At 33.1% G+C, this 24,345-nt stretch overlaps 1 protein-coding gene across 3 annotated transcripts in view; it reads left to right on the top strand.

Moving 5' to 3' along the window:
- Positions 1 to 23,456, top strand: part of HGF (hepatocyte growth factor) — a 78,789-nt gene extending 55,333 nt beyond the window's left edge. For all 3 annotated transcript variants that reach the window (XM_042916546.1, XM_042916530.1, XM_042916536.1), the window contains 8 exons: positions 1,910 to 2,043; positions 7,756 to 7,794; positions 9,015 to 9,111; positions 11,898 to 11,972; positions 12,824 to 12,970; positions 13,487 to 13,593; positions 13,714 to 13,859; positions 21,484 to 23,456. In XM_042916546.1, the coding sequence (XP_042772480.1) occupies positions 1,910 to 2,043; positions 7,756 to 7,794; positions 9,015 to 9,111; positions 11,898 to 11,972; positions 12,824 to 12,970; positions 13,487 to 13,593; positions 13,714 to 13,859; positions 21,484 to 21,660 (922 nt within the window). In that variant the 3' untranslated portion in view covers positions 21,661 to 23,456. The remainder of the gene's footprint in view (positions 1 to 1,909; positions 2,044 to 7,755; positions 7,795 to 9,014; positions 9,112 to 11,897; positions 11,973 to 12,823; positions 12,971 to 13,486; positions 13,594 to 13,713; positions 13,860 to 21,483) is intronic.
- Positions 23,457 to 24,345: the final 889 nt, after the last annotated feature.

The following is a 24,345-nucleotide window of genomic DNA, read 5'->3' as shown; positions in this document are numbered from 1 at the left end:
AAAATCAGAAATAATTTTGGTAAGGTTGGTCAATATCCACAGATAAGAAATTCTCCAGTAGCAAGACCATATATTGCCTTGTAAGGTGTGTTAAAAACTTTGGACTTGGGGGTACCTGGGTGGCTCAGTTAAGTTTCTAACTCTTGGTTTCAGCACAGGTCATCATCTCATGGATTGTGGGATCAAGCCCCATGCTGGGCTCTGTGCTGATAGCATAGAGCCTGCTTGAGATTCTCTCTCTTCTCTTCTCTCTCTGCCCGTCCCCCACTCATGTTCTCTCTCCTCTCTCTCCATCTCTCTCAAATAAATAAATAAACTTCAAAAAAAAACCTTTGGATTTTATCTTAAGTATTAAAGAGATTCATTACAGAATTTTAAGTGAGAATTAGTGTGATTAAGATTAAATGCTATATTTCAACACTGATATTTTTGAAGGCATTTTTAGAAATATGGTGGGGTGGACCTAGCTTTTATGGACTTGTGACAGACAAGTGTACCAATTCTGCCTTCAGAGATTTCACATTGGGAACTTGACGTTTTTATGATGGAAGAATTTATACTGCAGAAATCAGCAAGGACAACAAATAAAGACTTCATATACATCTCAGAGTGCCCTTTTAAACATTACCAGCATACCACTGGAAGTGTTTATTTAGGGAACTCATGGTTATAACTCTTAATTCACTGAGTTTGGGTTGGACCTTCAGAAATAGTTAAAAGTCATTTGAAAACAATTTGCAGGAACTTGATGAATGATAAGTTGCATGTTACCATTTTGGTTTAAGAATAACCTACAACTGAGTAAGGACATAGTACGGAATGGTGGTTTTGAAAACTGACTCTGGAAAGAGCCAGGTGTTCAAACCTCTGCTCTACTGCTTATAAGCCATGTGACCTTAGAAAAATTAGCTTCTGTGGATTACTATTTCCTCAAAAATAAGATAGCCTGTCTCATTAGGTTGGTCTAAGGTTATATATGTAAATCACATATAATAGAATCTGGTACACAGTAATTACTATATGTGTTTGCTGTTGTCATTAGTCCAGGGAATGAACCTAAGTTTGGAAAGATAGTCCAACTTTCCCTGTCCAAGATCTTTCCGTTGTTTTGAATGACCCATGAATTACAATCAAGCATAGTAGTAATTGATAATCCAAAACAAATTCAGTTACTTGTACAGTTTTCATGACTTGGTCAGGATGGCCATTTGGGATTTGGCTGTATTAAGCTCATTAAATAAATACAAATATTGATGTTATATGAGTGGGCATGGCCTTACAAAATAACATAGAGAGTTTTTGCTTTTCTTATGTAATAAACTTAGTAAGATGTAAAATGAGAAAGTGTTACTCAGTTATCTGTCTAAAGATCATCTATTTTAATTATATAAACAATGATATTTTAGAGTTTATTTCATTAGCACATTACTATTAATTTTTCAGTGTGTCTTTCTGTCTTTTCTTATAATGATGTTGCTAGTCATGCTTCTTACGTTTTTGAAACATGAAAAATACTTTTGCAATAGCTTGCATTTTCTAGGTGTTTTATAACCTTGATTTTCTTTGCCATCTGCTGTTTTTCTGGCAGTGTTTCTTCACTTCTATGAATAGGGGTATTGTTACCTTACCACTGTAATTATTAAATAGAAGCAAATCACAAAACCTCTCATCATTTTATCTGTCTAATCGCTTAGCCATATTCCAAATTCCTGAGTTAGAGCACATGATTCCAAACTGTAAGAACAACAAAATAGGTCTAAAATAAAATAATTAAAATTCACACCAAAGAGAAGCTCGTGTTGTTTCTATAATGGAAGTTACATGCTAGGATTTTATCTTCTTGGTGACAGTTTGTTTCTGTTGGACAAACTGAGCATCTTGTGATCTTCAGAGCTTGTTGTTTATGCAGGCATATCTTCTGGGAACCAGATGCTAGTAAGCTGAATAAGAATTACTGCCGGAATCCTGATGATGATGCCCATGGCCCCTGGTGTTACACGGGAAATCCTCTCATTCCATGGGATTATTGTCCTATTTCTCGTTGTAAGTACTTTCAGTGATCTTCTTCAGGTGAAATATTTTAAATACACTGAATCTCCACTAAATTGATACCTTAATCAGAGGTGGAAATATAGGAGGGCTGGAGTCAATCCTAAAGTGGGGATGCATTCCAGACTGATGGGCAGACACATACACACACACACACACACACACACACACACACACACATCTTTCTTCATCTCTTTGTAGACAAAGAGACATTCTGATGACCTTTTAAATAATATTTTCCTCCTCAGAAGATTCTCATTTGAAATCCATACGCAATAAATGGTCATGGTTCCAATATGACTGCACCATAAAGACTTCCCTCTCAATACTAACTGTTCAGGCTGTGAGTATAGCAGAGCTCTTACAAAGCCCCCATCCAGTAACAGACCCATAGACAGACCTGAAATAACATTGCTTTCATTTTCTTCTCGTGCCTTACCAAATATTAAAAAGTCTAGAGCATTCTCACCACATTTCTGAGTCAAAGATGATTTTGTTAAAAGAATATCAGTGTCTAAAGTAAAAGATATATGTAAAATACATATGTCTGATATACCTCATATAAAAGGGCTCCTATATATCAATAAGAAAAAAAATGTCACACTTTAGGAGAAAAATAAAGAAAATGAATCTTAAAGAATAAGTATAATTAAACAAATAAACAAAAATCGATTAAAACTTAATAGAAAAATTAAATTATAAAAGCATAAGATCATTTTCACCAATAAGATTGGCAAATAAGAAAGTAATTATTTATGCCCAATGTTTGTGAAGGTCTGGCTAGTTAAAATCTTTCAATACTGTGAAACTTGGTGAATTGGAAAGCTTGTCTGGAAGTCAGCTTAGAGAAATGTCTTGGGAGTTTTCAATCTTGGCACTAGTGACATTTTGTACTGCATAAATCTTTGATGTAGGAAGCTGTCCTGTGCAATATAGAATGTTTGGTAGTGTCCCCGGCCTCTATCCAGTAGGTGTCAATAAAAAAATATTGAGACTCAAAAATTATCTCTAAATATCGCCAAAAGTCCCCTGGGGGACAAAATCATCCTAATTGAGCACCACTGAATAATATATATTGAGATGGAAGTATATCCTCCATGTGGTATTGAGTGAAAAAGCCTTATTATAAAACTGTGTCAGTAGCAAAAGACCATCTTACTAGACTACATATCTCATAGCTCTGTTTATAGCAAACATCTTTAAACATTATGTTAAACTATCTCACGTCTACAAAAGGACACCCTTTATTTTAAGAATGTTTTTCTTGGTGGGTGGGGGATGAGTGAAATAGGTGAAGGGGATTAAAGAATACAATTATGATGAACACTGAGCAATGTATACAATTGTTGAATCACTATATTGTACACCTGAAACTAATATGACACTGTATGTTAACTACACTGGAATTAAAATATAAAAAACGCAAAAAAAAAAAAGAATGTTTCTCTTGTGACATAAGCCAGTAGCAAGTACCCTGAAAATAGGAACAAAAGTACCCATTTTAAAGGATTAAAATGAAGAAATGATGTTTGCTTTAAAACATGAAATACAGCGGCATCTGGGCAGCTCAGTCAGTTAAACATCCGACTCTTCATTTCAGCTCAGCTCAAGATCTCAAAGTTCGTGAGTCTGAGCCCCATATGGGCTCCGCGCTGACAGTGTGAAGCTTGCTTGGGATTCTCTTTTCCTGTCTCTCTGCCCCTCCCCTGCTCATTCTCTCTCTCTCTCTCTCTCTCAAAATAAATAAATAAACTTAAAAAAAAACCATGAAATACAAACACATAATTTATGGCAAATTAAACAGATAATTTCTTACCTTAAGTGGAAACACTAGTCATGTTTCTTTTTTTCTTTCTCTTTTTAATGATTATTTTTGAGAGAGGGAGAGAGACACACACAGGGTGGGAGTGGGGGAGGGCAGAAAGAGAGGGAGATACAGATTCAGAAGCAGGCTGCAGGCTCTGAGCTGTGAGCACAGAGCCTTACGCGGGCTTGAACTCATGAGCCGTGAGATCATGACCTGAGCAGAAGTAGGATGCTTAACCGGCTGAGCCACCTAGGCACCCCAACACTAGTCATATTTCTGAAATTTTATCATAAATAGGCAAACTTCTTAAATACGATATTCATCTAGTATGGTTATAAGTGACTTGTAACTTCCCAACCTATTTTTAATAAATAAATTCTCTATAATAGTAAATAAACACCTTATATGCTTATAAATAAATTATATATTATATATGTTATTATATTACATATATTTATTTCATTAGTTATAATCATAGCCTTTCAAATTAATTAGTGTGTTCCTAATTTTCTATTTTTCCCATATTAGGGTTGGCTTAGGACCTTAAAATGTTCTTCTTCAGAAGATGTCTTTCTAGTTTTAGCAGTAAAAAGCAAAGAAACCTACCTATCTGGCACATAATTTTTTTTTAATGGTTAAAGGATTATTCTTTATAAACATTAGCTTTACCTGGTGGTATCTTTCTGTGACGTCTCTATGATTAAGAATGATGGAGGCTAATAAAATATCCAGTGGTCTAGGAAGAAGGGAAAATGTCAGGCTTCTAAAACAGTTCTATTGCACACCAGGACATAGTTCAGAGTAAAATGGTCCTGTAGAATATCAGAGAAGCGTAATTTGGTTTATAAACCTGACACAGGACTCTAATAATTTAAAAGTTCTCAAAACATATTTTCAACTAACATTTTAAAACTAAAAGTTAGTAATGTGCTATTGAAAGACTTCAGAGTGTTGCTGGTATGTGATTAAATGCTATTGCAAATAACTCATTTTTATTTCAATATATTCTGAACATTAATTTCAATAAATATTTTTACACTGTCATTTTTCTAACTAATATTTATAGCCAGGATTTATTTATATTTTCCCACTGGTGAAAGGCTAATAAAATTTATCTTTAGAAGATTTGAGTTCTTATTTATTTAACTGTAGAGACTGTATAAATCATTTTCACACTGTACATTTGTATTAAAAAACATGCAAAAGTTTTAATTTCTTTTTAAAAAATGTTTACAGAACAATACTTAACATACATGTTTAGGATTATCAGATATGTAAAAATAAAATTGTAGAAATGCCTATATATTTACCTATGCACATACATACTTTGTAGATCTTAGACAAATCTTCAGTATTAAATACTTAGAATGTAGCGGTTAAGAGCTTCAACTCCAACTTCCAGGGTAAGAATTTCAGCTCTATTACTATAAGTGCCTTGCACAAACTTAACTTCCATCTCAGTTTGTATTACTTATTCACTTATTAATTTTAAACTCAGTTGCTAGTGTGTACAAAACCCTATGTTATAACATGCTAGGTATACAACAATAAAAACAATATTTTTTTTACCTTCAGTTATCTTTCAGTGTAGAGAAGAGACATTTATGTAAATATAATTTAATAAATATATATTCATATTAAAATATATAATGAGAATGGGAACATAGATATCCACCTGGAGAAATATGTGATGTCCATAAAGTTTTGAGCTTGGGTTGAAACTAAGAATACATTACAAGAAGGTTCTTTTCAGTAAGAATTCATATTTGGTTCTGAGGCCATATAAACGTAGACACATACACATTTACCTACTCTTCCATAGGTAAACCCTTTATCAATGACATGTTTCCCTTCAAGTTTAACTTGAATCAATACAAAAGATTTGTATCATAAATAAGTATATTTCAGATTTGAGTCCTGTGGTGGAGATAGTATGGGAAAAGCAAAAAGAAGAAGCAAGAATAGTATTTGATGGTAAAATGGAAAAGGCCTAGAGAGCAGTTTCTCAAAGTTTTGCTCAAAGCGTTCAACAGAAGAACCTAGAATGCTTTTTAAAAAACTCATAATCTAGTTACCAATTCAGAATCTTCAGAAATCTGACTTTAAGTGGTATTTCAGCTTATTCTAAAGCATGAGAAATATTGGTTTAATGGAAATATATGTATATAATAACTACGAGTAATTAAAGTCCTAAATATACAATATCTATAAATTTTTAAAAATGTAAATATTGTAGTAAATTACAATAATGAACTAAGTATTTTGTTGACCTATTAACTTGATGCTTAAAAATAGGAAACTTGATATACAATAAGGATAGAATGGTCAGTCTAGTGTTTTTCAGCACAACACCAGAAGGACTAAATATCTAGTTTTTAAATTTAGAATTTTCAAGTGATTGATTGGAGTGGAATAACCAATATCCTTGATGTTTTAATGACCATAGTTGGCCTCAATCTTAATTTGTACTATGAGCTAAAACACTGACTTCAGCTGACTCTAAGACAAAACCCTCCCCAAGGATAAGCTAAAAAGGGAAATAATGAAATTTATATGTTTGCCTTTACCCTTATTCATTTTAAAATATCTAGATCTGGAAAACTAACATAAATAACAACCCTTTAGCATATATTAATTCTTATGAGATTTCCCATAAATAACAGTCAAATTTGCATGTATTACAAAGGAATCCATATGCCCTTATTGTTTTGCTGCTGGTTTATTTGAGCTCAGGGCATTTCCTGGGATTAACAACCAGCTGGGTCTAAATAGTGCCTGACTAAACTCTATAGCATGAATTCTGAACAGTCAGACATTAAACTACAGGAAATGTTGCATGCCTCATTCATTACTGCATAAGTATTTTCAAATCCTAGCATCTTCCAAGCTTTTCTCTTTGCAGAGATTAAACCCTGGTAGGGAGGTTATGAAAAAAAAAAGTAAGTTATGACATTTTAGTTAGAATTAACTTGCAGTTCCCAGTGTTCTTTTTCCCATACTTTTGTTTTTGTTACCATGTGGAAGAATCAGTATTTGAAATATTCCAACAAAACGCAATTATATTTTGTCATCCCTCTTTTTCCATTAGTGACATTGATTTCTATCTTCTCGAATTCTTTAAAAAAAATTTTTTTTAACGTTTATTTATTTTTGAGACAGAGAGAGACAGAGCATGAACGGGGGAGGGGCAGAAAGAGAGGGAGACACAGAATCAGAAGCAGGCTCCAGGCTCTGAGCCATCAGCCCAGAGCCCGACGCGGGGCTCGAACTCACGGACCGCGAGATCGTGACCTGAGCTGAAGTCAGACGCTTAACCAACTGAGCCACCCAGGTGCCCCTCTATCTTCTAGAATTCTTAAAAGAGTTTTCTGAAGCATGCGGTGTTTCAGTTATCCTCAACCATATAATAAAATAAAACTGATTTTCAGAAAAACTATAAAAGGTCCAAATTACAATAAAAAAACAAAAGCAAAAACAAACAAGCAAACACAGTCCGTATGACTGGCTCAAGCAAACAATAATAAGCATTAGTGCTATTCAATGGAATATTCATTGTGTATCATGTTGGGCACCTCTGGGACATTTCTGTAGAATCAGGCTGCTCCGTGAGGCCAACAGTGTAATCTAAGCTTCCAATACTCATCAAACCACACACCTGAGTGTCTCCACAGCCATAAAATAGGGCTTTCCTCACAGTACCCAGTAAAGTCATTAATACCCAGTAAAGTCATACATTATTACTAAAAGCGTACTATCACATTTTATCTTTAAATAAAATGTTGAAATTTTAGTAAATTATCCAATTCATGGATATTTGGATTTTAATATATACTTTTGGTTCTATATACCAGAAATATGTATGAATGAATTATGTATATATGTATATATTTATTTTACAGGTGAAGGTGATACCACACCTACAATAGTCAATTTAGACCGTAAGTAATCTTTTGTAATATATAGTATATTCGAATCTCTATGTGTCAGAAGTTATGTCATTATTTTCTTCATGGAAAATATCTTATCACTATATTACTTCTGTCATAAAAATAAGTTAAGCTATTTGTTTTTATTAAATTCTTCTCTATGTGCTTGTGTAAAGGGGTTACAAAGGCAACTACATACTGAACATCAAAATTCAATTCTCTATCAGAAAATATAAGATGTTATACTTAACTTTGAGAAGAGCATTTATCTTACTCATAATTTTGGGCAAAATGGACATTAATGGACCTTCACCATCCTTTAAATTAAATCAGGATGCTAAAGTCAGAAAAAAAAATAAAACCAGAAGGTTGGAAAGTTATGCAATGTGTCTACCTGCTCTATTTTTAAGGCTCTTGACATGCACCACTAGGTAAAAGACGATACAAACTGAGAGGTTCGGTTAATATTCAATTTATGAAAATCTTTTTAGAACTGCTTGTTTTTGATTTTCACATATGTCTTGGGCTGAAGGAAGATACTCAAGTGTTTTGATTTAAGAGACCACCTGCTCTGTCTCAGCCTGAAGAAGCAAATGGAAATTTTAGACCATGCACAGGAATAGAAAGGATAAGGCAAGGAATCCGGAGAAGGGTCAGGAAAAAGTTGACGCCAAAGAATTCTGCATCATGTCATTTGGGTTTAATGATTTGGACATAATAATTTTGTCATCTGGATACAATTTCAATAAGTGCAATGCTGGTAACATGTTTCAAAAGGCTCTACATTCTTATCATAAAAAAGAAGTAATAAAAAACAAATATAGTTTTTTTTTTCATTGAGGCTATTGATTTCCATTGATATTCAGAAATGGCTACTATAAAGAACATTCTTCCATTTTGTATAGAGGTTTGTGAAGGAAATAACAATTAGTGTTATATATGAAGAGCCTATACTTAGTGCTTGGTGGGCAAGGCCACTCTCACTATGGCAATGCTGTCTACCTTGAGTTAATTCATTTTTTTATGTTACTTGTCTACTTAGATGAACATAGCAAACATTTTAGGCCTGTTTTGACACTATAGTCATAATACTTACCTTCTTTCCTCCAAATGTTCTTCTGACAAACTTACAGTAGTTACATTTGTTTAAGTACCATGCTTTTAAGCAAACTGAGAGGCACTGATTATTGCAAGATGTTTTGTCAAAATGTTGTCTTTGGTCCTCTTTTTAGATCCCGTAATATCTTGTGCCAAAACAAAACAACTGCGAGTTGTAAATGGAATCCCAACACGGACAAATGTAGGATGGATGGTTAGTTTGAAATACAGGTAATTATTAATAGACACAAATCACATGTATTTGAATTATTTGCAAAGTCATATTTCCAACAGGATGGTTGTACCATCCATATAGGCACCCATATGAGGGGAGCACAAGAGGAGACTGACCAGATTCTGCTTGCCAAATAGCTCCGGATTTTACAATTTGTGCCTTCAGAGACAGTGCCTTTTTAAATGTTCATGGAGGTTCCCTATGTGTTGACATTGTCTCTGATGACAAGTGACACTTCATTAATTTTTTTTTAAATTTTTTTTAACGTTTATTTATTTTTGAGACAGAGAGGGACAGAGCATGAACAGGGGAGGGGCAGAGAGAGAGGGAGACACAGAATCTGAAACAGGCTCCAGGCTCTGAGCGGTCAGCATAGAGCCTGACGCGGGGCTCGAACCCACGGACCGTGAGATCATGACCTGAGCCGAAGTCGGACGCCCAACCGACCGAGCCACCCAGGCGCCCCTACACTTCATTAATTTTTAAGAAAACACAACTACACAGAGAACCTACTTATACCTTGATATCACTGAAGCAGTTATAAAACACATGCAATTAATTCCCTAATCTAGGATATTATGACTTTATTTTCTAACATGTTTATGTGTAATCATATCAGAAACTTTATATTTGTTTTTAATTTCTAAATTTTTTCATTTGCATTCTAATGAAAATAATAATTTTAAGTTATAGAATAGTCTATCATTGAGAAAAAGATTAACCAACTATATTGATGTTGGATAGCCTAGCTATTATACTATTCAGCATGGATGAAAAATTCTTGACATGTCTATTTCTCATATCTCATGATATGTTTTCAGTAAAATCATTTTGGACAATATACTCCTATAAAAATTAAAATCACTAGTTACTTTGGAAGAATTAAATATTGAAAATAGAAGTTAGTTGAAATCTGATCTTACAACTTCCTATACATTACATATATTACACCATATGGTAGTCTGAATGTTAAAGTACCTTTGTTTTTATCTCTCTTGGAACCTCATTATATAGTCTATCCCAAAATACACTCATTTTAGCCCCATTTCCCCTTGTTTTCAAGACATTCCATGTTTCTCCCTCCAAGCCTTTAGGTTATTGTTCTCACTACATGTTGTATCTTTCTTCCTCTATTTTATGTCTGGAAAATACTTCTCATTCTTCAAATACCAACTCAAATATCTCCTCTTTTTGAAGACTCTCTATGTTCCTTTACCTCTAAGTTTCTAGTAGAGGTAGAAAGTACATCTTTTGCTACAATTAAATCAGGGATATTGAAGTAGAATAAAGACAACTTGAAACTGAAGTTCTTTTATGAATAAACTAATTCCTAGCAAGCATGGCATTCATAAATTTGATATAAATATAAATCAGACTCTAGATACTGGGTAGAAGATGGCCTGAAGTTTTCTTTTAATATGCCCTTTTGCAGAGAGTAAGCCACCAAATTTGACAAATATTTATGTCAATAATTGTGGTGTAGCTGTCCTAGGCGTGTAGTACTGAAACAGAATTGTGAAACTCACCAGAATATTAGAGCTGACTATGAAATATAAAGATTTAATGAAGACTGTCAATTTTGGGGAGAGAGTGTTTCATTTTCTTTATGATAAATTTGTTCTAATATTCCACATATATGAATTAATTACTGATTCTTTGCAAATCTCATAACTCCAGAAAAAAAAAGAGGCATATACTTCTAAATTTATTACTGACCATGGGAGGATGTATAAGAATAGTCCTCTGGAAGTCTCCATCCTTAGAGGAGCAGGTGAAACTCTTTTCCATCAGATCAGAGTACTATAAACTTTTAGAAAAAAAAATATATTTTTTCTTTTAAATCCAAGTCCTCAGTAAAAACAGCTGTTTAGTTATTCTTCCAAAACACATACTGAGAGGAATAGAAATTAAAACTCGATATACACTCTTAGCCTCCTCTGTGGTACTGGCCATAAATAATTGTGGTCTTAGTCTGGGAAACTTCTTCTATTACCCTCTGAAGCATTGAACATCTGTACTCTTTGGAAATGTAAATTGGGAAAGTTGTGTTTTTTTCCATTTCTCTGCCAAAAAATAATGCATTTACAGATTTAGGATATCATCAAGTAAATGTGCTAGTATTTTTTATTCCCTACAAATATTTAATAGTTTCTTAGATGATTTGTCTTATAAAATTGTTTTAATTTTATAAGTGAAATTTATACTGCTTGCTTTAAGCTCAACAAATTTACTCAAACTCCACTATATTCAAAGTTAACATTTCACAAATAAATAATGGTAATGAAAGAAGGGAAATAATGTCCAAATATATATTGCCGCCATCAGATAGTTTTTAGGGTTTAAGTAAAAACTCAGGGTTGCATTTTTATAATCAGACATTGAATTTAAATAGGTCTACATTGTTTTTGTCGTTCTTTTGTGATTTTTGTTCATGCTAAATATTCTATATTTGTAGTACATACTTGCTCTCACAAGGATAGATACACACACATGTGAATATGTGTGGTGGGAATGGATCTCAGTGTGTAATGATAGGGCTCATTACTCAAAAATAAAGATGATTTCGTATTTGTTATCACATGAGGAAAAAAATGCTAATGCTTCAATCGTCAAATATCATCCTTCCAGTAAAAGAGTTATTCATTTTATTCTTGCTGAGCTAATTTCTATATTTTCCTCTCAAATGCATTTATTTTTAACAATGGAGCCATAGGTTTTGCATTAATTGGCAGGCACCCTTTCTGCGCAGATGTTACTTGTTTCTCTTTCCTCTTTCTCATAGAAATAAACATATCTGTGGAGGATCATTGATAAAGGAAAGCTGGATTCTTACCGCAAGACAATGTTTCCCTTCTCGGTAAAGTGTTTCTGAAACCAATATTTGTTTTGAGCCTTCAAAAATATGTAGGGTTTCCATTTAGCTTTTAGGCTTAAAATGTGTATTCATTTAACAGATTCACCAACAAGTGTTGAACAAATTATGTACTTTCTGTTTTTAGATTTAGCTTGCAAAACTTACTTTGACTTAATTGATATTTATGTACTGGGTACTACTTCTGTTCACTTCTTTCTACAATTGGCATGACTCTCATTTGGGAGAGAATTTTGCTAGAATTATGTAAATAATCTTTCCCCCCACCTCCTACTTGCACTCTATATTTCCAGATAGAAATCCTTTTCTTAGTTATCAGCAAATTTCTCTCAATTCTCACTTCTCCTTTCTTATGCAGATCCAGGCTCAGAAGCATCCTGGGATTAATTTTTAATGAGAATTAGCCTAAGGAAAAGTTAAGGAGGTAGCATTTGTAAACTTACTTCCTGATTCTCATCAAATTCACTTTGATTTTGTTGGTATAAATTCTCAATCCCCATTAATAAACCAAACATATACAAAGCTAAGAAGGAAAATCTTCAGAAAATTATACTTCATGTGATGTGCTTCACCTGAGAATTTTTCACGTGTGACTAAAAGAGTTTTTTTCTTAAATAGCCATTTAGAATTTGAGCAGTTTGAAGGCTCTTTCTCCTTATGTGTGCTTGCAACACTCAGAATCTCTCATAACAAATGTGTTGCTCTTTATTATACTTTGATTCAAATTTTAAATTTAGGTTATGTATCCGCCCTATTTATAAGCTAAAATGATCATATGTCTGAATAATACTACCCAATTTAAAATTGTATTTTACATTTTAATTTTTTTTACTTAGAAACAAAGACTTGAAAGATTATGAAGCTTGGCTTGGGATTCATGATGTCCACGGAAGAGGAGATGAGAAACGCAAACAGGTTCTAAATGTGTCCCAGCTGGTATATGGGCCTGAAGGGTCAGATCTGGTATTACTGAAGCTTGCTAGGTTAGTTGCTTGAGAAGGTTTTGTATTTTTAACCCACACTGGAATTATTGAAGCTTTTTCTTTAGCCATGTGGCTATTCTTTCTCTTTCACGTAAATTTACTATAAAAGCATATGTCACATGTCATATGTGTTTGTGTGTGTGTGTGTGTGTGTGTGTGTGTGTACAAAGAGACAAAGACATCTTAAAAATTCTCAAAATGAATAAATGAAGTTTGACCAAGTCTGAATAACCTGCTCTAAAACCAAAGCTTAGGGAGTAATCATTTGGTAACTTTAATAGGTAAAATAATGTTTAAAAAATACAGCGACCACTTAGCAAGTAAATGACTCATTTCTCTGCTACCTACCCCCACCTCTACTACCTACATTGGATTAGACACTCCCTTTTTCTTTTTTAAGAAACAAGACTGTTTATTCTCTCTTAATCTCATATTAAAAATTAACACCAAATTTCAATGTGTTAATTTTGTGTTGATTCAATCAAGGGTATTTATCATTGTATTTTCCATCTTCAGGCCTGCTGTCCTGGATGATTTTGTTAGTACAATTGATTTACCTAATTATGGATGCACCATTCCTGAAAAAACCACTTGCAGTGTTTATGGCTGGGGTTATACTGGATGTAAGCTATTTTTAAAAGATAAGGCAATATCATATGTTTTTATGTAAAACAATTCTATTTGTTTCCTTTTTCTCACCTTACCTTGTGCTCATTAACTGTGCATTTTTTACACCATTCTAGCAATCAACTCTGATGGCCTATTACGAGTAGCACATCTCTATATTATGGGGAATGAGAAATGCAGCCAATACCATCAAGGGAAGGTGACTCTGAATGAGTCTGAAATATGTGCAGGTGCCGAAAATATTGTGTCAGGACCATGTGAGGTAAAAGGTTTTTTTTGTGTGTTTGTTTTTGTTTTTGTTTTTGTTTTTTTAAGTAAACAGTATGTAATAAATGTCATAGTTTCTCATGTTTGTTTTTTGTTTCTTTTTTGTCTCTTTGGTATCTTGGTCCATTTTTCTCAAATAAAAACCCCTGTATACCAGTTTGTTCTAAGAGACAGAAATTGGGAAAAATAACCTTTCATTATTCTTCTACACTTACTTTAAACAGTAAGAAAATCCATGTTTCATTATCAGCAAGCTATGATGACATTTGTCTCTCAAAACAAAAAACAAATACAATAAAATAATGCAGCCAGAACTCTAATGGACAGCTGTTCAAATTAAAAGTATTCAATACACAGTTTGATACAATAGTTTGCATTTTTCTAATGTTTTTCTAACATTATCTGATCTTCCCAAATCCTCCCTAAATGAACCCCATTAGTAATTTTGTTAGCAGATACAGGCCTGGTTTTAAATTTTTAAATGTTTTTGGTTAAGCCAGTGTGCGCGCACGCGTGTGCGTGCGTGTGTGTGTGTGTGCGTGTGTGTGTGTGTGTGTGTGTGTGTGTGTGTGTAAACAAATTCTATTTTAAAAAACCAAAAGGTCAAAGTTTGTGGTTTCAAGAGCTTGGACATTTTCATTTGTTAGGCAACTGTTCTTTCAACTTGGCAGTTTTCCTATCCCTATTTTACATAGACAAGCTGTTAAACCATTATTTTACATGTATTTTTTTTTACATTTTGTTTTTAATTTATTTTTATGCACATTTTGTACTTTTAAAATTATTTCTGAAACTGAGAATATTTTTTTATATTTTTATTAAAATATTTAATTCCAGGGTGGTTAACATGCAGTGTTCATTAGTTTTGGGCGTACAATATAGTGATTCAACAATTCTATACATTACTCAGTGCTCATCATAAGGGTATTTAATTCTTTACACCAATTCCACCCACTCCCCCACCCACCTCCCCTCTGATAACCACAGTGTGTTCTCTGTAGTTAACGTTTTGTTTTTGGTTTGCCTGTTTTTCTTTGTTTTGTTTCTTAAATCCCACACGAGTGAAATCACATGGTATTTATCTTTCTCTTACTAACTTATTTCACTTAGCATTATACTGTCTAGATTCATCCATGTTGCTGCAAATGGCAATATTTCATTCTTTTTTTATGACTGAGTAATATTCCTGTGTGTTTGTATGCACGTGTGTATATATGTGTATATATATGTATATATACATATATATGTATATGTGTGTATATATGTATATATGTATATGTGTATATATAGATATATATATATCACATCTTTATCCATTCATCTGTTTATGGTCCCTTAATACCACTTCCATAATTCAGCTATTATAAATAATGATGCAATAAATGTAGGGCTACACATACCTTTTTTAGTTAGTGTTTCAATATTTCTTGGGTAAATATCCAGTAGTAGAATTACTGGATCATACAGTAGTGCTATTTTTAATTTTTTGAGGAACCCCCATACTGTCTTCCACTGTGGCTGCACTAGTTTGCATTCACCACCAACAGTGCTAGAGGGTTCCTTGTTTTTCCACATCCTGGCCAACACTTGTTATTTCTATTGTTTTTGATTTTAGCCATTCTGGCAGGTGATGTCTCATTATGGTTTGATTTGCATTTCATTTCCCTATTGATGAGTGAAGTTAAGCATCTTTTCATGTATCTGTTGGCCATCTGTATATTCTGGAGAAATGTCTGTTCACATCTTCTGCCCATTTTTCAATTGGATTACTCGGTTTTGGGGTGTTGATTTTGTATAAATTCTTTCTATATTTTGGATACTAACTTCATCAGATAAGTCATTTGCAAATATCTTCTCCCATTCATTAGGTAGCCTGTTAGTTTTGTTGACTGCTTCCTTTGCTGTGCAGAAGCTTTTTATTTTGATGATTGATGTAATCCCGGTAATTTATTTTTGCTTATATTTCCCTTGCCACAGGATACACATATCTAGAAAAATGTTGCTATGGATGATTTTAGAGAAATTACTTCTTGTGGTCTCTTCTAGGATTTTTGTGGTTTCAGGTCTCACATTTATTTCTTAATCCATTATGGATTTATTTTTGTGTATGGTGAAAGAAAGTGTTCCAGTTTTATTCTTTTGCATGTAGCTGTCCAGTTCTCCCAACCCATCTGTTGAAGAGATTGTCTTTTTCCTATTGCACATTCTTTCCTCCTCTGTTGCAGATTAATTGACCATATAATGTTGGGTTTATTTCTGGGATCTCTGTTCTGTTACATTGATCTATGAGTCTATCTTTTGTCAGTACCATACTATTTTGATTACAACAGCTTTGTAGTATATCTTGAAGTCTAGGATTGTGATACCTCCAGTTTTGTTCTTCTATTTCAAGATTACATTGGTTATTCATGGTCTTTTCTAGATTGTTTTTTCTACTTCTGTGAAAAATGCTGTTGGTGTATTGATAGGGATTGCATTAAATCTGTAGATTTCTCTGTATAGTATGGACATTTTAACAATATTTGCTCTCCCACTCTATAAACATGGAATATCCTTCCATTTCTTTGTGTCCTTGATAATTTCTTTCATCAGTGCTATAGTTTACAAAGAAAAGGACTTTCACCACCTTTGTTAAGTTTATACTTAACAAAGTATACTTTATTTCATTACTTTTTGTGCAATTGTAAATGGGATTGTTTTCTCAATTTCTTTTTTCCTGCTACTTCATTATTAGTGTATGGAAATGCAACAGATTTCTATACATTGATTTTGTATTCTGTGGCCTTACTGAATTTATTTATCAATTCTAGTAGGTTTTTGGTGGAGTCTTTAGGGTTTTCTATATAGCGTATCATGTCATCTGCAAATAGTGAAAGTTTGACTTCTTCCTTGACAATTTGGAGGCCTTTTATTTCTTTTTGTTGTCTGATTTCTGTGACTAGGATTTCCAACAGTATGTTAAATAACAGTGGTGAAAGTGGACATCCCTGTCTTCTTCCTGATAATAGAGGAAAATCTCTCAATTTTTCCGTATTGGTGATGAAATTAGCTGTGGGTTTTTCATAGATGGCCTTTATTATGTTGAGGTATGTTCCCTCTAAACTTACTTTGCTGAGGGTTTTTATCATGAACGGATGTTGTACTTTGTCAAATGCTTTTTCTGCATCTATTGAAATGATCTTATGGTTTTTATCCTTTCTCCTGCTCATGTCATGTATTACATTGTTTGATTTGCAAATATCGAACCACCTTGTATCCCAGGAATGAATCTCACTTGGTCATGGTGAATGGTTTTTTAAATCATTAATTGTTGTATTTGGTTTGCTAATATTTTGTTGAGGACTTCTGCATCTATGTTCATCAGAGATATAGGCCTGTAGTTCTCTTTTTTGCAGTGTCTTCATCTGCTTTTGCTATCAGGGTAATGCTATCTTCATAGGATGAATTTGGAAGCTTCCTTTCCTCTTCTATTTTTTTGGAATGGTTTGAGAATAGGTATTAACTCTTCTTTAAATGTTTATGTAGAATTCACCTGTGAAGATGTCTGGTCCTGGACTTTTGTTTGTTGGGAGTGTTTTTTTTAATTACTGATTTAATTTCACTGCTTGTAGTTATTATGTTCAAATTTTCTATTTCTTCCTGATTCAGTTTTGGGAGGTTATGCACTACTAGGAATTTATTCTAGGTTGTCCAATTTGTTGGCATGTAATTTTTCATAACATTCTCTTATAATCCTTTGTGTTTCTGTAGTGTCTGTTTCTATTTCTCCTCTTTGATTTCTGATTTTATTTAAGCTCTTTCTCTGCGATGAGTCTAAAGGTTTATTAATTTTGTTGATCTTTTAAAAAAAACCAGATCCTAGTTTCATTGACCTGTTCTATTTTTTTTTTTTTAGTTTCTATTTTGTTTATTTCTGCTCTAATCTTTAATATTTCCTTCCTTTTGCTGGGTTTGGGTTTTGTTTGTTTTTCTTTTTCTAGCTCTTTTTTTAGGTTTATGGGTAGGTTGCTTATTTGAGATTTTTCTTTTTTCTTGAGGTAGGCTTGTATTGTGATAAATTTACCTTCTAGAACAGTTTTTGCTGCCTTCCAAAGACTTTGGATTGTTGTGTTTTCATTTTTATTTGTCTACATGTATTTTTTTTATTTACTCTTTGATTTCTTAGTTGATACATTCATTCTTTTAGTAGCACGTTATTTAACCTACATGTCTTTGTGATCTTTTCAGATTTTTTCTTGTGGTTGATTTCTAGTTTTATAACATTGTGGTTGGAAAGATGCATGATACAACTTCAATCTCTTTGAATTTGTTGATACTTGTTGCCTTATATGTGATCTATTTTGGACAATGTGCAGTGCAAGTGAAAAGAATGTGTATTCTGCTGTTTTAGGATGGAATGTTCTGAATGTATCTGTTAAATCCTTCTGGCCAATGTGTCATACAAAGCCACTCTTTCATTGTTGATTTTCTGTTTGGATGATCTACCCATTGATGTAAGTGGGGTCTTAAAGTTCCCTACTATCATTGCATTACTATCAATTATTTCCTTCCTGTTTGTTATTAGTTGCTTTATGCATTAGAGGGCCTCCATGTTGGGTGCATACATATTTACAATTGTGTATCTTCTTGTTGAATTGTTCTCTTTATGATTATATAGTGTCCTTCTTTGTCTCTTGTTACAGTCTTTGTTTCAAAGTCTATTTTGTCTGATATAAATATTGCTAACCCAGATTTTTTTTTACTTCTATTTGCATGATAAATGCTTTTCTATCCCTACACTTCCAATCTACATAGGTCTTTAGGTCTGAATGAGTCTCTTGTAGGCAGCATATACATGGGTCTTGCTTTTTTATCCATTATGTCTTGTTTTTTAATATTTTTAAATTTTATTTACGTATTTTGAGAGAGATCAAGACAGTGCAAATTGGGGAGGGGCATAGAGAGAGGGAGAGAGAGAATCCCAGGAATACGCCACACAGCAGTGTACATAGCACAGATCATGAACACAGATATCACCAAACTGTGATGTCATGACCGGAGCCAAAACCAAGAGTCAGGAGCTTAACCCCCTAAGCCACCCAGGTGTCCCACCACCCTGTGTCCTTTGACTGGCATGTTTAGATGTATTTTGAATATAAGAGACATAGTCTCCAAGCCTAGGAACTATGGAGTTGTGGAATACTATATGCGGTAAGGCATGGGATAAGTTCAATCAATAATGAAATATCTTTTCACATGTAGGAAAATACTCTAAATATGGAGCATAAATATGTATTGACATACATGTGTTATATATATTGCTTTAATATTATCTTCCTGAAAAGAAAATATTTACTAAGTTGAAGAGTTTTAAAAACTGCTTTAAAATGATATTGTCAGAAATAGATTATGTGTTTATAACCACTTTCAAATTTGGTGTTTTTCCAGTAAATCAGTATTACTGTGTCCATTATTATAATCGAAATCCTACTAGGTGAAAGATTTATTTACTTATTTATTTATTTGTTTGTTTGTTTACTTACTTACTTACACTAAGTAAACACAAAGTTTTGAGCTCAATCCAATCTTCACGACCATTTAAGAAGCTATGCACTTCTCCCGCCCTACTGCCATTACTCAAAATGTTTCGCAACTGCTTATCAGGAACAGCCTGCAGTCTGATTTATCATCTATATATTCTAAGATTCCTAACTTTATCACTGAATTGAATTATTCATTACACTATCATATATGTATTTTATCCATATTTTAAACAATTTTTTAAATGTTTACTTATTTTTGGTAGACAGAGAGAGTGCAAGCAGGGGAGGGGCGGAGAGAGAGAGACACAGAATCTGAAGCAGGCTCCAGGCTCCAAGCTGTCAGTACAGAGCTCGATGCAGGGCTCGAATCTACAAAGCACAGTATCATGACCTGGGCCAAAGTCGGACACTTAATCAACTGAGCCAACCAGGTGCCCCTATTTTTTATCCATATTGACAAGACAATTTTAAATTGATTCTGCCATGTCTCAAAAATGTATTTATCCTCTAGAATGTTTTTTTTAATATGATTTATATTTAAAACGAGGTAATATAATCCCTGAAGCCACTGAAATCTAAACAGTTGAAGAAAATCTCCCAAATGTTTGTATAATAGCAATGGAATCACATTTAGTGAAAGTCTTCCAAAGTGAATTGCTTTGAAGAGTTTGTATCAGTAATCAATGGTAAAACTTCAGATTTATTAAGTCATGTGGCATAGCTTATATGAAATCTCTTAGACTAACATATTTCCCTTGCTGTTTTATCACCAGCTTCACCCCTACCTTGATTTCCCCCATCATATAATGCTGATAGCTCTCTTACACCTGTATTTTCAAAACTAAATTTGTAGTAGTCTAGTTTTATCTCAGCACATCACTGTTATGGGAAATTTTAGATAGTCCTAAACACTCTTCTTCACACAAGAGGTGCCAAAAGCCAGTCACTGCAGTCTTAGGAGGCTACATGGTACATGTAAATGATGCAGCACATTTGTAATGATTATACATAATAACAAGCATAAATATATACATTTTTATAAAAACATAACACAAAAATCAGTCTATCAATCTATTCATCTTTCTTCTATCATCTGATGATAAAACAGGGTAAGCACCTATGCTTTAATATAATAGGCATTTGCACAAAAAGAAGAAAAGAAAGAGAGAAAGGTCATGAAATCACAGGCTACCTTCCACGAAGGGGAGTATGAAATATAAAAAATATATATATAAATTTAATTACCAACACCAACAGGAAATACAGGAGTATTCTTTCTTTATGCCAAGAAAAGTAATTTCTGAACAGTAAATAAAATTATTTTATCAATTACAATTTATATTTAACTTGTTAAAATAATTCTGGGGACAAGACAGAAGGAAGAAAAACAAAAAGCTTTAGAAATAAAAGAAGATTTAATGCAATTTAATCATATGCATTAATCATAATCTGTATGATTACAGGTGTGGTACAAAAGTACTTGTATTTTTCTACATTTTCTAAATTTTCTATGTTAAACATATTCTGAACATCAGAAGAAAAGAAAAGTAAATATAAAGTCTACCTTCTAAGTAGCTATCAGTGGCTTTGTGTTAACTAGTCCGCATTCAACAAAGACAAAACCCACTTTAGAAGATGAGTGAAGGGGCACCTTAGGGGCTCAGTCCGTTAGCATCCAACCCTTGGTTTTGGCCTCTCACCTACTGTGCTATCAGCACGGAGCAACCTTGGGATTCTCCCTCTCTCACCCTCTCTCTCTCTGCCCCTCCCCTGCTTGCTCTCTCTCTTAAAATAAATAAACATAAAGAAAGATGAGTGAATATTTTGTATAAGACAAGTCATTCTTAAATGGATACTACACACGATAGAACACGATAGAGAACTTTTGTACTTCTCTCAGTTTTACGTGACTAATTCTGTAGAAATACAACCAAAGGTTTTAAAACATCTATTTCCGTCTTCATAGCTGCAGTTATTCTTTTTGTGTAGATGTGTATATTTGAGATATCAATCTATATAGAAAATATTAATGAATTACTAATTTTTGTTTGTAAAATAATACTTTTTTGTTGTTATTGTTGCACGTCTTCTTCCTAGGGAGATTATGGTGGCCCACTTGTTTGTGAACAACATAAAATGAGAATGGTTCTTGGTGTCATTGTTCCTGGTCGTGGATGTGCCATTCCAAATCGTCCTGGCATTTTTGTCCGAGTAGCATATTATGCAAAATGGATACACAAAATTATATTAACATATAAGATACCACAGTCATAGCTGATGTAACTGTGTTTGAAGCTTGCATCAGTACAATTCCCTTTTACATGAAGATTTCGGAGAACATGGAATTAAAATGTCACTGAAAACAGTCCTGAGACAACTACTTGAGTGTCATGTTTGTTAAGATACTCATTAATATTTATGGGTGTTTTCTGTCGTTTCGTTTGTCAGTGTTATTTTGTAAATGTTGAAGTGAATTAAGGTACATGCAAGTGTAGTAACATATCTCCTGAAGATACTTGAATGGATTAAAAACTGCAAAGGTATAATTGCTGGATGATAAAAGATTTAATGGAAAAGTTCAATTACTCTCTCTACGCTGCTTTCCAAGATTAATTTCTTAATAATGAATAAACCATGAGTTAAACATTATTTTAACCTCACAAAGACAATTTATACCAGTGCCCTTAAACTGTAGCTCTATATTAAATTATATTACCTTTCATACGCAATACACTATATTTCATTCATTCCTCCTCACTGTGTATCTTGTAATACTGGTACACATACTTTTTATGAAATCATGTACCCATATAATCCTACCTGGGTGCACATGTGCATGCACTAGAGTTCAAATCGTGGTATATCTAATGTAGCCTCTAAATATTTTGAGTGCTTACCTATATAGTTTGTCCTTAAGAGGAAACTATAAATGTCTAAAGACCAGTAGAAAATTTAAGGAAAGGTGCAAGACAGAAGTGACCAGCTCATTCTCTAGAAATAATCTGCAGATGATTTCTACTGGTTGGCATTTAAGGTGTGGTCATGACCCACAAAGTTAAGTAATGCCTAATCTAGGTGTTTAAACATATTTATCATCCTAGTCATTGTGTAGTTTATAATTCTTAAAAGGAAGAGGGTAATATGTGTATTAGTATTATTTCTTTCCTTCAAATTTAGGGACACTTATTTATGAAAGATATTTTTAGATCTACTTTCCTAAAATACTTTTTACTAGTCTTAGATAATTGTGTAATTGAAGCTTAAAAATATTTCGGTCTTTAAAATGTATTTAAGTAGGTTAATTATAAGACTTGCTGGGTGATTGGCTTGTAGTTCGCCTTCTTTGAATTTTTAAAGATTATTTCAGAGGAAAATTTCCATGTATCCCCAAAGACTTATAAAGAGACTTCCATCAAACTATGCCTTACAGTACATATTGAAGAAAAAAATCAGAATACATTTCTTAACCTGGAACTCTTTTAGCCTAATAAAACTTTATTTAAGTAAAGGGGAAAAATGTAATAGGAAAGGAAATAAACTAGCTTGTCTAAACTCTGAATTTAGTTATATTTTTAAAGGAGAGTTAAATCTGCTGAATGAAAGATTTTTATCAAGGTATCTAAATTTTGTCTTATTTCATTTTACAACTTTGGCATCTTTCTAATGCCCTGGAGAATATTCATTTAAATTTTGTATTCTGTCTGATAATACCAGATTATCATGTTTATTATTGTATTTGACATGATTAGCTAAAAAATCATGTATTTGTCAAGAAATGAGATCACAAGGACTAATAGGATAGGCTGTGAATTTTCACAAAACCATCCCGTACAAATTTTAAAATGATTATTTGAATGCTCCCAATCCGGTATCACCATATCTCTCATGTGTTTCTCTTGAATAATGTCAATTAAGGCCAGAGATCCTAATCATGCTCTAAAAGTTTCATAGGACACTGTTTAATCTTGAGTAAATGCTCTTAAATTTACTTGAAAACTTAGTCCACAGAGTATAGGACAGCAAGTCGAGAAATGCCTATCCAAATTGTGCAATAGACACATACACACACACACACACACACACATATATATATATATATGTGTGTGTGTGTGTGTGTACACATATATATGTGTACATATATATATGTGTATGTGTCTATTGCACAATTTGCATATATATGTATATATATGTACATGTATATGTACATATGGTCAGATATGTGCTGGTATCAAGAAACAGGGAAAGCAAAGAGACTTCCAAAAAGCTGTCAGTCCACACCATCTTATTTGATTGTATTTTTCTTTCCTTATATGATATATCATTCTAATCCAAACACTAGGAATTTCAAAGGTATATTGTCCAAAAATTATTTTTCAGTTTTTTCTTGCTGAACTGGCAAAATTTTATTCAGTCATATATTAGCGATATTTGTAAAACATTTATGAAATTCTAATACTTTTAAAAACTCATATTTTAAAATATTTCTTTTACGACTTTTCTTCCAAATTTCCATGGAACGAGAGATAGGGATTCCCTAGATACAAGATGAAGCTAACTTTGTAGATATTTTGAATTCACTGTTTTCCATTTTCTTAAAGGGTGAAAACATACCACCCATGAAACATCAGACATGGTACACAAAGCAGTTATAGCTTTGGGAAGTTCCCTTTGTAACAGAGGGAGGTCAGCAGAACTGACAATAAAAGGAAGATGAACAAGATCCATGTTATTTTAGGTGGTAGGACAATGGATAATAATAATGTCATTTTTCTCTGGTGAAAGATACTATTTCCTGGGCATTCTTTTCTTAATAAATGATAAAAAATGAAAAATCCAAGTTATCCAAAATCCATTGTATTTTGAGTAATGGACGAAGGGAGCTTTTAAATTAGAAGTTTTTAATGCTATTTTTGTTTGGGTTGTTTGAATAATGGTTATGTGCAGTTGTCACTGTGGACA

Source organism: Panthera leo, chromosome A2, assembly GCF_018350215.1.
Source record: "Panthera leo isolate Ple1 chromosome A2, P.leo_Ple1_pat1.1, whole genome shotgun sequence".
NCBI lineage: Eukaryota > Metazoa > Chordata > Mammalia > Carnivora > Felidae > Panthera > Panthera leo.
The sequence above is the reverse complement of the archived record's forward strand: the minus strand, read 5'-3'. Positions and strand labels throughout refer to the sequence as shown.